General features: G+C 39.6%; 1 protein-coding gene across 15 annotated transcripts in view; it reads right to left on the minus strand.

Annotated features, from left to right (window-relative positions):
* Positions 1 to 14,230, minus strand: part of rims1b (regulating synaptic membrane exocytosis 1b) — an 88,518-nt gene that overhangs the window by 14,239 nt on the left and 60,049 nt on the right. For 6 of the 15 annotated variants that reach the window (XM_082164739.1, XM_082164741.1, XM_082164730.1 and 3 more), the window contains 8 exons: positions 12,531 to 12,684; positions 11,795 to 11,908; positions 11,258 to 11,320; positions 8,606 to 8,695; positions 7,859 to 7,942; positions 7,528 to 7,641; positions 6,273 to 6,379; positions 5,972 to 6,010 (listed from right to left, as the gene is read on the minus strand). In XM_082164739.1, the coding sequence (XP_082020865.1) occupies positions 5,972 to 6,010; positions 6,273 to 6,379; positions 7,528 to 7,641; positions 7,859 to 7,942; positions 8,606 to 8,695; positions 11,258 to 11,320; positions 11,795 to 11,908; positions 12,531 to 12,684 (765 nt within the window). Of the gene's footprint in view, positions 1 to 5,971; positions 6,011 to 6,272; positions 6,380 to 7,527; positions 7,642 to 7,858; positions 7,943 to 8,605; positions 8,696 to 8,997; positions 9,118 to 10,876; positions 10,955 to 11,257; positions 11,321 to 11,794; positions 11,909 to 12,530; positions 12,685 to 14,230 lie in introns of all 15 variants that reach the window. The other 9 variants (XM_082164736.1, XM_082164737.1, XM_082164742.1 and 6 more) reach the window with 9 other exon arrangements.

Below are 14,230 nucleotides of genomic sequence, written 5' to 3' on the forward strand. Positions count from 1 at the left end.
CCCTTTATCAAACATCATTCACTACCTCTCCAGCTCTCAGGCCTGATCCGAAAGCCCGCTTTGTGGCTTCTTCGGACCTGGCAGAGAGCATGTTGTTGACATGAGGAACTGTTGAGATGGACATGCTGAGTGACTCCTCCCTCACCCCCACATATGAGGATCTGGTCAACGTAATGACCCGCACCACGGCCAAATTAAAGCTAGATTGGTCAGTGGAGGGGGGAGGAATCTGCACCAGGTAGATTGGATGAGCGATTTCTCGCAGGTCATAACAAGCGCAACCGTGAGCCTTCTCTTCCTCCCCAATTTCTATAATGAGGTGGTGAGATCGTGGAACAAACCATTCTCGGCCTGTGTTAACGCCCCTCTTGGAAACAGATACGCTAATATGAAGGGGCTTGCTGAACATGGTTATACGAGGATGCAACGGGTTGAAAATTCGCTTGTGAGCTATCTTGTCCCAGGTGCAGCGTATACAGACCCGATATCAAGGCTTATGTGGTGGTGGGCCAGGAATGTGGAGCTTTGTACACCATGTCGGTTCTGCAAGCTTACCAAGCTGACCTACTCAAGGATCTCAACCTGGGTGAGGGAGTATCTCAGAACGCATATGCACCACATCCCCAGCCACAGTCGAGGTTCTACATCCCCCTCTTCTGACCCTGTTGCAGACCCTAGCTGGAGACAAGGTCAGGGGGAGAGTGTCACTGGGGGCTCGAGGAGGCAACCTCACAAGAAGCCAAAGGAGGATCTAAACAAAGTCATCTCAGCCAAAAGTGCAAAGAAAGACGATCCCTTGGTGTCCTCTTTTGGCTTTTCAGGGGTAGGTCTTCATGTGACCTATATCAAACAGGATTCCTGGAGAAGTAGAAGCGTAAGCTTTCACCAGCATTGGGCTAGGAGATAGAGGAATAATATATGTCATAACTGTTCACTTCTTGGATGACATTTAGATAATTGCAGTAACATTGGCTCAGGTATCATCCTTCCCTGAGCCTGGGAAGCGCAGTTGCCTTTATATGAAATAAGTGGCTGCACATTTGCTCCACTTTTTAGTCAATTGCCTTTGGTTTATGGCGATAAATAGTGTGCTTCCCTTGTAATCACATTCTTTAGCAGAGTTGGCGTGTTCACGTTTGTGATCCACTTAAAGGGCTTCAAACAGATAGGGTAGCAAGTTTTTCACTGTTAGCACCCTGCCCTTTGTCTGTCTTGACCTTGAACACAATTGGTATTGCTGCTCAGTACGTCTCCTTAGCAGTAAAGCTAGACTGTTGTAGAGGAGGTAGAGTGACTGTTATAATCACTCCCTTATTTGTCTCTCCATTGGCTTGCGCTGTGGAGATGATATGAACATGCTTCCCCTGTGTATTGGGTGTTGCAGGTGTAGAGTTTGGGCTCTAATGCTGTAGTGAAGTGAATGCACATCACATCATAAGATTGAACATCACTTTTTCATCTGTTGCCTGTTCCAATACTATATACAATACAGTCAGTTTCCTTACATGAATAGGCAGTATAGCAAGGAGAATAAGCTTTCAGATTTTGCGTCTCACTTCTTAATTTGTCGCCCCTCCAGTCTATACCTGGAGATGATAGTGTGGACATAATAGGGGCTATGATAACACACTTTCAAATGGTTCCTGAGGAGTATCAGGACAGAGCATCGGTCATATGTTTACTATTCTCTAGGAGACATGTTTATCGGCTAGAGGTTCCCCTCTGTAAACAACTCTGATATGTCAACAAAATGAAGCAAGAACTTCAGAGCCAGGGGTATAGACCATTAAGGCTCAGGTGTGTCTGGAGTCCTGGCTGAGAGTGGTGCAGGGAGATTGGGCAGAGCTGGCAGGGAAGGGAACAAGGGCAGGGCCAACTGCGCAGGCAGACGGGGAAAATGGGTAGTTCAGGAGAATCGGGAGTCGAAGCAGCCAACAGAGAGGCAGGAGGACAAGACTGACAGGGACAGCCTCAGTGGCCATGACAGGGAGTTCAAGGACCACCGGACCACCAGGGTTGGGTCCTCCAGGACTACCAGATATGGGACCTGCAGGACCACCGGAGTTGGGTCTTCCAGGACAACTGGAGTCGGGTCCTCCAGGACAACTGGATTAGAGACCATTGGTCTGGGGTCCTCCAGGACCACCGGACTTGGTTGGGACCACCAGAGTCAGGTCCTCCAGGATCACTGGGCTTGGGGGAGCAACAGGAGCACTCCTTTTCCTGAGCTTGCGAGGACGAGGAGACATAGACGGCCGCCCGCAGAGAAGCTGCAAAGCACTCTGCATCCTCATGGAGTGATGCAGTGGTCTTGGGTGCCTCAGGGGAAGCTGCAGAATCTACGGGTGCCTCTGGGGAAGCTGCAGTGTCTGCAGCAGTCTCTAGGATGAGCTGTCCCGTCTATGGCCGCCTCTGGAGGAGCTGCAGCGTGGCTAGAGGTGGACTTGTTTCTCCTCCTCCTTGGAGGACATAGTTACAAGTCCTTGAGAGCCACCTCATTGTAACCCAGCCTGAACTGAACCACACTCCTGAACTCCAGAGTGAGTTCCCTCAGACCAGTCCCTCGTTGATGGAGGGAACTCAATGCTGTGACCATGAGCATGCATAGGGAGAGGGGCTACAGGCAGTGGAGGCAGGTAGATAGAGCAACCCATTTTCATGTTGGGCAGATCGCTCTGTCACAGATTGGGATGAAGGGATTAGGCCAGGACTCAAGAATGCAGAGATGGGCTTTTATTAAATCTAAAAACAAAATAAAACAAAACAAACAAAAACTACCCCGTGGGAGAAAACATGACCGGCTGAACAAGGCAAGATAAGGCAGGGTGGGACAGAACAAGGCAGGAAACAACAGGAAACCAGTAAACATGGCCCACATTAGACGACGATCTACCACAGGACTGCAAACACAAGGAGAATGAATAGGGAAAGCAAACAAAGCAGGTAACGAGGGAGGACAGGTGCTGCAAATGAACAAATATTCAGATAACAAGAAGGGCGGGGTTTGAAAATAGACAGCAGAGCACAAGGCACATAGAAACAAACCTGACCAGCCATGTGCTCACACCAAACAAGTTAAACAACAAGAGCACATGGCCAGTGAACACAATCACAAGCCATGTGCCCGAACAAAACATGACAAGAACATGCAGCCATGCGGGGTTGGAGAACATGCAGGGTTTGAAAATAGACAGCGAGCACATGGCGCATTGAAACAAACATGACCAGCCATGTGTTCACACCAAACAAGTTAAACAACAAGAGCACATGGCCAGTGAACACAATCACAGCGACGATCAGTCATGAAAACGCAGCATTTGAGGCGGTTCCTGAGGCCTGATTTGTTCCAGACCAGCGAAATAAAGTGAAACTGGATTTGAAAGCACACACTGCAGTGATGCCTGAACTCACTTTGATCATGTAATGCAGTTAACTGCAAGATGTGCAGCGCCAATCTACTATGTAGCCTACATAACATTATAATGAGAACACCTTTTTAACTGCTAATTTCTTCACTGACCAAACAACAACCATCAGCAGTCAGTTCTCAGCTCTACACACACAGGAACTCAGACCAACCACATCCACAGCCAGAAATCTTCTCTCATCCTTCTCTGCACTCACTGAGACAGAAGCATCTAAACTTCTCCACTCCAGTCATCCTACCACCAGCCCTCCAGATACAATCCCCTCACACCTTTTATAAGCCATCTCTCCTATATTTTTACCAGCACTCACACACATTGGCCGCACTGCCATTTTCCCTACCGCATTCAAGCAGGCTCGGGTTTCCCACTGCTTTAAAAACCCACATTAAATATGTCACTTGTAGATAGTTACAGACCTGTCTCTCTCCTACCATTCAAAGCAAAAACACTTGAATGAGTTGTTTTCAACCAGGTATCATCTTTCCTCTCACAGAATAACCAGCTGGACATTAACCAATCTGGGTTCACCATCACAGAGGCACAAAATCACTCTCCAGAACATTTTTGTTCACTGTTCCTTGCTGGTGATCTCCCCGCCTTCATCCGGAATGCAGAATCCCTGACAACATTCATAAGACAGCTGAAACTCAACTCTTCCGTGAGCACTTAACCTCATCATATATTATTTTATTTTTTTCAAAATTCAATGCTTTAACTTTCCTTTAATCCCTCCCTATTCTAGCTTACTCAAAGCAATGTCTGTATTTTGCGCACTTTTTGTGTTTATTTGCCTCTTCACAGTGAATTGCTTGCTGGTGTATTCCTCATTTGTCAGTCGCTTTGGATAAAAGCCTCTGCAAAATGAATAAATGTAAATTCTCTGTGCTTTAGTTTTTCAGCGCGCTGTTAAAGGAAGAGTGCGTCCACTACAAGAATTACACATCAGACTAATACGGTCAAGCTCATGTGTGTATTCAAGTCCTTTTGTGCAGATGTAAGTTGTAAAATTACTTTTATGTTCTCACTGCAGTTTACCGACTGTTCATTCACTTTTCAGTTCCAGCTCAAATGCAATGTCCGGGCTATTGGGTTATTCGAGACGTTCATATTCCTTTTAGATGGGCTATTCTTTTTTCAAAATCATTGATGATAATAATGCAGCAGTTTTATTTTGTTCTCATTTTTTAACAGTAAAACTATGTTTTAGCCTATTTAAAATTGTTTCTCATTATGACTTCGAAAACGCGCAGTGATGACTGTAATCACTTTCTTTCATGAAAAATAAAATTAAGTGCAAGATGTGCAGCGCCAATATACATGCCATATATAGCATTATAATGAGAACAGGATTTTAATAGAATGTTGTAAATTCTCTGTGCTTTAGTTGCCCGTGTATCAGCATGCTGTTAAGGGAAGAGCGCATCCAGAGTTTCCCTTTCAAACCATAGACTGTAAAAAACTAGCACGCTCAAGTTCACATGCACATTTGTGTCCTTATGTGCAGATGCAAGTTGTAATGTTATGTTTATGTTATGTATCTAGGATATCTGATTATTAATCTCATAGGATTTGTCATAGAACGGGCTTCAGTCTACTGAAGATCATTTACTTCATCCTTACCTCAAGCCTCTATTCCTTTTAGATGTTTCTTTTTCGATAATCATAATCTAGCAGTGTTATTTTTTTCTAGTCATACGATCATGTTTTCATAGAAATGTTTTCATGTCATATTTTTATTTGTCAACATAAATTTTCGTAATAGTCTTAAAATATTTTAATTTTCATGACGGACACGCCCCGCCCCCTGAGTATTTTGAGACCTGTCAATGATCGAAATGAGAAATTGACAAAAATGCCCATCCCTAATATAAACATGAACCACATGCTACACAGAACACAATAACACTTGCAGACAGAAGAGACTATGGCCCGAGCGAACTTGAAACCGCAATCTAACACGAGACCAGAGCTCACAAGAATGAGTGAATGTTCATCCTGTGCGCTCACGACAGAAGACAAACACATGGAACATGAATGCCTGAACCCTGACAAAGAACCGAAACCAAACAAGACCAAAGTGCTGGGATCCGAACACCACGCTCCACACACAAAACAACTCATATGGACAGGAGAGCGAAAACAATGACGAGACAGTAGTAGTGTCAAACAAGAATAAACCGTAGTGACATAACCCTGACAGATATCTATTAGTTATTTTTATGTCACTCTATTCACCTGGTGGTGTCTTGCCTTGAAGTGGTTTTGGAACAGTGGTTTCTAACTGGTACAAGCAGGTCATTAGATAGTTTGAAGCTAGTAAATCATCTTGACCAAGAACAAACCAGCTAAAGATGGTCAGTCTGTTTTTGGAACAAAGTGGCTGGTTGACCAGCAAATAACCTACTTAGAAGAGCTACAATGTTCCAAATATTGTGGGGTTTGAACAAGGAATATACAGCAGAGTAAAAACTAATATTGTTCAGTTCTTCTAGACAAGCAAGTGATAAATTTTAGGGCAAAATGCAGAGAATGGAATGAGATACCTGAGTTAGGTTTCTCCTCAGGTTTACTGTTGACATGTTCTTCATGAAGATGGGGTTGAAGGCATGAGAAATGGCATGAGAAGAGACAGAAATGAGTAAGGTAGAAAGATCAACATGTGTGATCTTGTGGAGCACATGAAAAAGGCTACGGACAGAGGAGTCATGAAATTATCTGGCATTTATAAAGGCACTGGGACAGATTCATGGGTTAGGGCTGTGATTTTGAATGGTAATAGCATTTCAGATTACTGCTGTCTGATTTTGTGGGTATTTAGAGGGAGAGAGAGAGTGAATTGCTTACCTTGCTCTATACTGCTGCTCTTTGCAGGGAGTTGTGGCAGTTGTCTGCCTCTGCGGCCTAATGACGTGGTCCCTGCTGGGGAATAATGTCCACCTCGTGGAAGTTCTCTGGAAAGAGATTTTTTGTCAAAAATACAGGAGAAAAAACATTTTATAATGTCATTTAAAGGTTACATTTCATTGTAATACACTATGTAGTTACGGAGAAACAAGAAAACATTTGAAGGAGAAATTATTCATTTTATTGTTAAAGGTGCACTTATAACTGTGTCAACTTTTTGTGTCAAAATGTTTTGCTTTAAAGGCTGGAATACACTACAATTTTTTAAAAATCTGAACAGGTTAAATAAATCATCATCATATACTTTGTCGACTTTAAAAATGGTTTCGGTGGAAAAAAATCGGCATCATACACTATGACTGAAGATTACACACTACCTGATTTTCAAATTGTTCCAAACTCAACAAACTCACACAGAAACATGTCCCTCTCGCTAAGAAGTGCATGACAAATGATAACAATATGTGTTCTAAAATCATCTTAAAATATCAAACATGTTTCATAACTAGATGTAATCAGGGTCTGAAGTAAAAAAAAAAAAAATCTGTGCGTATCATACAATGCATGATTTTTTGAGAAATCTGTCAACTCTGACTGTCCAGTATCTGCAGACTGGTTATGACTTTCAGCAACTATTGTAGCATCAACTCTGTATTCCTAAAGAGCCAATAAAATGGACATGGTGATGGAAAAAAATATGAGATGGCATTTGCAAAATTTCGCATTAAGTTTTCCTTCATGTCCCTTTAGGGGCTCTGTATATTCCAGCCTTAACTTAAAATAATGTTCACTCGCATGAGATGAAGACTCATGCAAAAGCAGTTTTATTAAAGAGTGGGATTGTGGTCGTCACGCTAAGAATACGTGACCACATTATCTCCATAACCCATCCCATTATTAGACACTTTTATTGTGTGTGACAAATACATCTGTGAATAGGGTATTTATTCATTGCCCGACTGTTTTTGCTGGTAGGTGTTCGAATCAAGTTCAAGTACACTGTTGTATCGGCCAACAAAACAAAATAACAAATAATCACCTAGTGCAACTTTGAGATTTAATGTTATCAGTTAATTAAAATTTATGGTGATAACATTTTTAAGAAACAGATTTTGTATTATTAAGACATCACAATAAACAACAGTGCACAAACTAAAGCAGATAAATCAAGTTCTGAGGGGCTCCCAGCATGCACCTGTCAGCTCTCGGAGAGTTAGGGCAGGAACCCCCTAAGCTGGTCTGGCCAAAGGGCATGAGGGGAGGCTCCCTCCTCCTCCTGCTGCCCCTCAGGATAGAGGTGGGCTGGAGTCTAAACATAGCCATCGCAAAGGAGGTCAAGGGCAAAAAAAAAAATAAATACAAAAAAAAAAATGTATGACATAATCAGACATGCAAAAAAATAAATAAACTAAAAGGGTAAACCAACTACAAAAAAAGGTAAAAATAGTGAAACAGCTGAAATAGATTCACACACACAAAAAGATAAGTGATAAAGATATGTTCAGAGGTTTATTATGAGATCTTACCTGTCACCATCAATGGTTTTCTTGTTAGCTACCTGAGAGCTTGGCCTATCCAAATTGCCAGAATGCCTTTGAAATGGAAAATGACTGATCCATAAAACAAACAGAGTGGAAAAAACAAAAACAAAAGGAGGAATGTAATAGCTAAATGGAAAGGTATCATGGAGTTCTAGGCCAGGATGATGGATCTCGGATTTAACCAAAACTGTTAAAGGCTGAGATTGCAGAACAGACTCCTCAAGAACACTACCGTTTAAAAGTTTGGTGTCTGTTATCCTCACCAAATTGCATTTATTTAATAAAAAATTAAGTAAAACAGTAATATTGTCAAATATTATTACAATTTAAAGTAACTTTAATTTAATATATTTTAAAATGTTATGGTAAAGTTGTGATTGTTAAGGTGAATTTTCAGCAACCATTACTCCAGTCTTCAATGTCACATAATCCTTCAGAAATCATTCTTAAATTCTGATTTGGTGCTCATCAAAAATTACTCATATTATTTTTATTATTATTATGTATCAATGTAAAAGCCTTCATTGTCACTTTCGATTAATTTAATGTGTTCTTGCTGAATAAAAGTATTAATAAAACAATGATAATAATAATAATAATAATAATAATAATAAAATCTTACTGACCCCAAGCTTTTAAAACGTTACACAGACAATTTGTCCTGGCACAGTTTGGTTGTGGAGTAAGAATAGTATACTCATAGGTACTGGATTCCCCTTTGTTTTCACATACCTTTCTCTTTCAGGTGAGTGGAAGTTTGACTCTGGCCTTAAACAAGTCGTGCTGGCACTTCTTACTCTGTCTAATGAAGGCTGAAGATCACTGCAAAGAAAAGAAAAGAAAAGAAAAGAAAAGAAAAGAAAAGAAAGAAAGAAAGAAAGAAAGAAAGAAAGAAAGAAAGAAAGAAAGAAAGAAAGAAAGATTAATTAGTGTCATACAGAAAAGCCATATGACTAATACTACTATTATAATAGTTGCTTGTTGCCATTATTTCTCAGGCATAAATACTGAAATATTTTCCAGTACCACACAAACATTTTTAATTTCTCATTACTACTCCTCACTACCTACTGATTGTAAAGTTATCTTGTTTGGATTTAGTCAGCTGACCACTATTCCCTTACCCAGTGCTGACCTCATCTGTGAACCTGAGAACACGCTGTGGAATGGCACTAAGAGGGATAACTCCATCCCTCTCTGTTCGCCGTGGCGGTTTGTTCTTTAAGCATGCAGGGAGGGTAGAGCTTAGCATGGGAAGAAATAAAGAAATAAACAAAAGCATGCATAACAGCCCCAAAAAGAAAGTAAAAAATCTACGAAACTGACGTAAAAGAAGAGAGGGGCTTGGTGGCTTTTTGTATGCGAACATCACAAGAAGGGAAATTACTGATGCTCTTAGTTTAATATACACTATATGGACAGAAGTATTGGAACACACCTCTTAATTATCAGACCCAGTGCCACAAGTGTATAAAATCAAGCACCTAGACATGTAGTCAACGTTTACAAACATTTGTGGGGGGAAATGGTCGTTCTGAAGAGCTCAAGCATTGTTCACCTGTGATAGGATGCCACGTTTGCAGTCAGTTTGTGAAATTTCATCTGTGCTAGGTATTTCACAGTCAACTGAAAGTGGTAGGCTATTATTCGAAAGTGGAAGCTATAGGAATGAAGTGGAAAACCACGTAAAGTCACAGAGCGGTGTCACCGAGTGCTGAGCCGCATGGTGTGTAAAAGTCGCCAACGCTCTGCTGATTCCATAGCCGAAGTGTTTCAAACTTCCACTGGCATTATTATCAGCACAAAAAAATAGTGTGGCAGGAGCTTCGTGGAATTGGTTTCCATGGCCGAGCAGCAACATGCAAGCCTCACATCACCAAGTACAATGGCAAGTGTTGGACGGAGTGGTGCAGGAGTATAATGCTACTTGCCTGACTGCCAACTGTTACATGTAGTGGGATAATAGTACAGGGCTGTTTGTCAGGGGTTGGCCCCTTACTTCTAGTGAAGGGAAATCTTATTTTTTCAGCATACTAAGATATTTTGGACAATGGCATGTTTCCAACTTTGTGGGAACAGTTTGGGGAAAGCCCTTTTCTATTCCAGCATGACTGTGCCCTAGTGCACAATGGTGGTTGGATGAGTTTGTTGAGGAAGAACTTGATTGGCCCACACATCAAACACCTTTGGGATGAACTGGAATGGATATTGCGAGCCCAGTATTCTTGTCCAACATCTGACCTCACAAATGCTCTACTGGATGAATGGGTAAAAATTCCCACAAGAACACTCCAAAATCTTGTGGAATGCCTTCCCAGAAGACTGGAAGCTGTCACAGCTCTATTTAGAAAGTGATGTCATTACAGCCCCTGTTTGTGTAATGGTCAGGTGTCCCAATACTTTTGTCCATATAGTGTATGATCTATCAGTGTGATGGGGTTGTCAACTTCAGTGTACAATGTTATATTTATATTTGGGTCCTGATATGAAAATATTGTAATTTGTGAAATATTGTGATTCTTTGTCTTTAGTCAATTTAAAATTGTGATTTATTGCATCTTCTGCTCACTTGATTCTCAATAATCTTCACTGGTCTTTGGACTTTACCTAAAAATATGTAGATAACTCCCTCTGATTCTGAATTCAGGTTGAAAAGTAATAACTTAGTATGCGTTTGCAAACCAAAAGATTGCCCTGAATGGTAGTTAATCTGCTTTTTTCCCCTTAAAAATATTTCAACAAAGACAATTAATAAAATACATAGAGTAACTTTTAAAGGAAAACATTGTTAACTACAGAGGTGAAAGGTTGTATGAGACACCCTTGAGAGTACAGCACAATGAAAGGGATGAAGAACAATGTATGTAATGACTAAAACAGCACACAAATCACACTAACCAGAGGTACATTTGGCATTATCACAAGGGTCTGGAAAGCTTCAATAACAGAATTGGAATATGCACAAGCACAACAATGACACTCGGTTAGTTTCAGCCAGCTTACCTGTAAATATCTTTATGTATACCATTCACTAACAATGGCATCTTTGGGGGAAGTGTGTTACAGTGCCTAGCTAATTTCCTAATTTAATTAGCACAAACAAGCAGGCATCAAAAAGAGCAAAAAATAATGAAAATTATTACTCAAGCAAACACACAAAAATGTTTAAATTGTTTAACATGGCAGGCATAGAAAACACAATTCTTAAAAGGAAAAGGAACTCAAAGATTCTTGAATTAGGCACAAAATAAATAAGTATTGCAGTAAATCCTCATTTGGTTGATTATATGTCTTTGTCAAATGATTTGTATGCTCTAAAATTGTCAAGAAATAAGATAGCCTACAGGTAACTCAGGGTGGCAGCTTACAGCTCTGGATTTTTACCTGTTTGTATGCAGGCACTCAGCACTCCCACCTCGGATTGATCTGTGCACCTCCAGGACCTCGCTGAGGTTGCCATGGTGATGGTGAAACATTGAAAATTTGACAACCAAACATAAAAGAAAAGTAAGAGGATGGTGAGGAAAAAAGAAAAGAAAAAAAAAAGAAAATGTGTAGAAAATAATAGACATGTATTTAGCAATATTTGTACTATTATTAATGGGAATGAACTAAAAACTATGGCTGTTAGTCATTTTAGTAGTATTAGTATTTAGTAAAGTAACAGCATAAAACATTTTGTTGACAATATGAAAATCAAGTCAAACTCCGTTTCTAAAACATCAAATATTCTTGATGCTACTTATCATTAATAGTAAAAAGATCCATATGTGAATACAATTATGCAGTTCAATATAGCTAAAGCATTCAAATAATAAAACTGCACAAATCAATGTAGAGAGCTGAGTTACAATGTTTTCCATAAACACGCACACACATTTTTATATGCATTTGGAGCATTAAGCACTAAAATAGCGATACCTGTCCTCTGAATATTCATAGTCCGAATCTCCGGAGCGATGTTCCTGGTGGGAGTCATGGTAACGAGAGGGAGAGCAGGAATGATGATGGTTTTTGTGGATCTCATCCAGACTCCTGATGAGAGGATGAAGGGTGATGAGTCGTACACCACATAAATCATCCTCTAGAGGGCAAGACACTGCACAGCTATATCACCTCCAGCATAATATTCTTACAATATAACATTTAAGAAAGCAAGTATGAACGGTGCATGAATCTGTGTCTATATAAAAACACTGAACACTGTAAAAATGTTTTCATTTGTTTCCAAGCATTTTATTGAACATAATTATTTAATTCTAAAATATAATAATTGATAAATAATACAGGTATGCTTTACAGTGATAACAGGAAAATAATGATTCAATGATGCAAACGGAATTCAATTCTGCTATAAAGCAGCTCTAAAAAGATAATAGTAAACAGTCATTATTCAGTTGAAATCAGTTCAGTATGGTTTCATTTCGGTTCAGTAACTGTGAAGTACATCAATTATGAAATGAGTTGAATTCAGCTATATAAAGCAGCTCTGCAGAAAACAGTGATGTCATCATCCAGCAAAGTTGAGTTCTCATCCAATAGTTTATGTGCACTCAAATCAGTAATATTGCTGAATATTAAGTGACCCCAGTTAGTGGTCAGTCAGGTTGAATTTGCTTAACATGTAAATATGTGGTATCCAAATGATGTGGCTCACCTCTGCATAGGGACATGTGCAGGTCGTGACCGGGCTCTACATTGGTCTTCTCGGTGCGGGGATACTGACCGCGAGCGATGCTGTATGGCCGCCTGCCTCTCAGGTACGGCCAGTGTGCTTGACCTCTCTCTGTCTCTGGAGTTCCTCTCTGCTGCTTTAATACATATACATTTTGTGTCACGAACTTGTTCCAGTTAAAACAATGCACCTTTTTGGAGGGACATCAGAGAGTGACAATAACACACCCACATTCACATTTCTAAAACTACTACAACAATTCATGCCAAAGGATTGTGCTGAGGTACCAGCACAACTGCTACTGCTCTACACATGCTAGAAAGAAAACAAGCACAAAAAAGACACTATTATGATTGTATTTTTACAAATGTTTATCTGATTGTGTCACCCCTTAAATGTGTTTATTTTCATAATCAATTGGTTTCATGTATTACATCAATGTTATCCAAGGCAGAGTTAACTATACGTGGTGCATGAGTTTTGTGATTTAAAAAAATGTGTCGTGATGGTAAAAATATGATATGGGAGGAAACAAATAATTTAAATGCTTTTCATTCCCTCACAAAACTTTTGCGTTCTCACAAATATCTTTACCATCACCATGTCTCTTTAGTGGCTCCATAAACATTTTCCTCTCTCTTTGTTTTTATGTATTTCTTGACATAGCAGTTAAAAACCAGCAAAAAAAATTATTAGAGATGCATTAAGTCTTGGTGCCCAACGGTACTCAAGTCAAGTAAATAACACAGTTTCAATGTTATAAATTAATTTCCCAGAATGCAACTGTAAACAACTAATGATAATGCTACAGTACAACTGATGAAGGATTTGCTGGTTAAAAACGCAGAGATTAGAGCTTTAATTAGGCTAACCCAATCCATCAAATCATGAGGTGAAACAAAGCATTAACGAGACGTAAAAAGCGTATATATCATTTCTGTATAATTTCCACTGAAACATACAGATTCCATTACTACAGTTCACTTATGAAAACATCTGTGAAGTGAATGTATTTGAGCACAATTTAACATAGAACTGGAGAAGCAGATTGAGTTGTTGTCAGGAATTGATGCTCTTTGTAAGAGAAATCTGACTTTTACATTTCTAACTTGCAGTTACATTAAAATGTAGATTTGGGAAGGAAATGAATCTCCTCCCAATCAAAGTTGAAAGAAAATTAGAATAAAGCTAAATTAAGCATTGAGCGCTAGAATTCATGACTCATGCTTCTGATAAACTTTGATTGCTCATCAAAGCACTAACACTGAACAAGTATAGTTTTTTTTCCAATTAATAAACAGAATATAAATGGAAAGCACTCAAATATCTGCACTGTAGACATAAACATGTAAATAAACATTGCACTAAATATTACTGCATAGATAATTAACATAAATGTCAAAAAAGTCTCATTATCAACTCCTCAATATCGAAATTGACTATTAAGTTATACTGGTGCAACTCTATAGCATAAAACAATATACAGTGTTTCCTGCAGGTCTGACAACTTGCAGTACTCATATGTTAAAAATATGCATGGAACATAGTATAAAACATAACATTTAAAATATCAGCCACAGCATATTCTTCTTTTAAGCTCTTAATTCTATAGCAAGCTTTTCTACAGGCATGCAACAGAGATAACATCCATTGTCATAAGACCCATATTAATCCTGTTACAT

This window comes from Leuciscus leuciscus (assembly GCF_965113295.1).
Source record: "Leuciscus leuciscus genome assembly, chromosome: 3".
Lineage (NCBI taxonomy): Eukaryota > Metazoa > Chordata > Actinopteri > Cypriniformes > Leuciscidae > Leuciscus > Leuciscus leuciscus.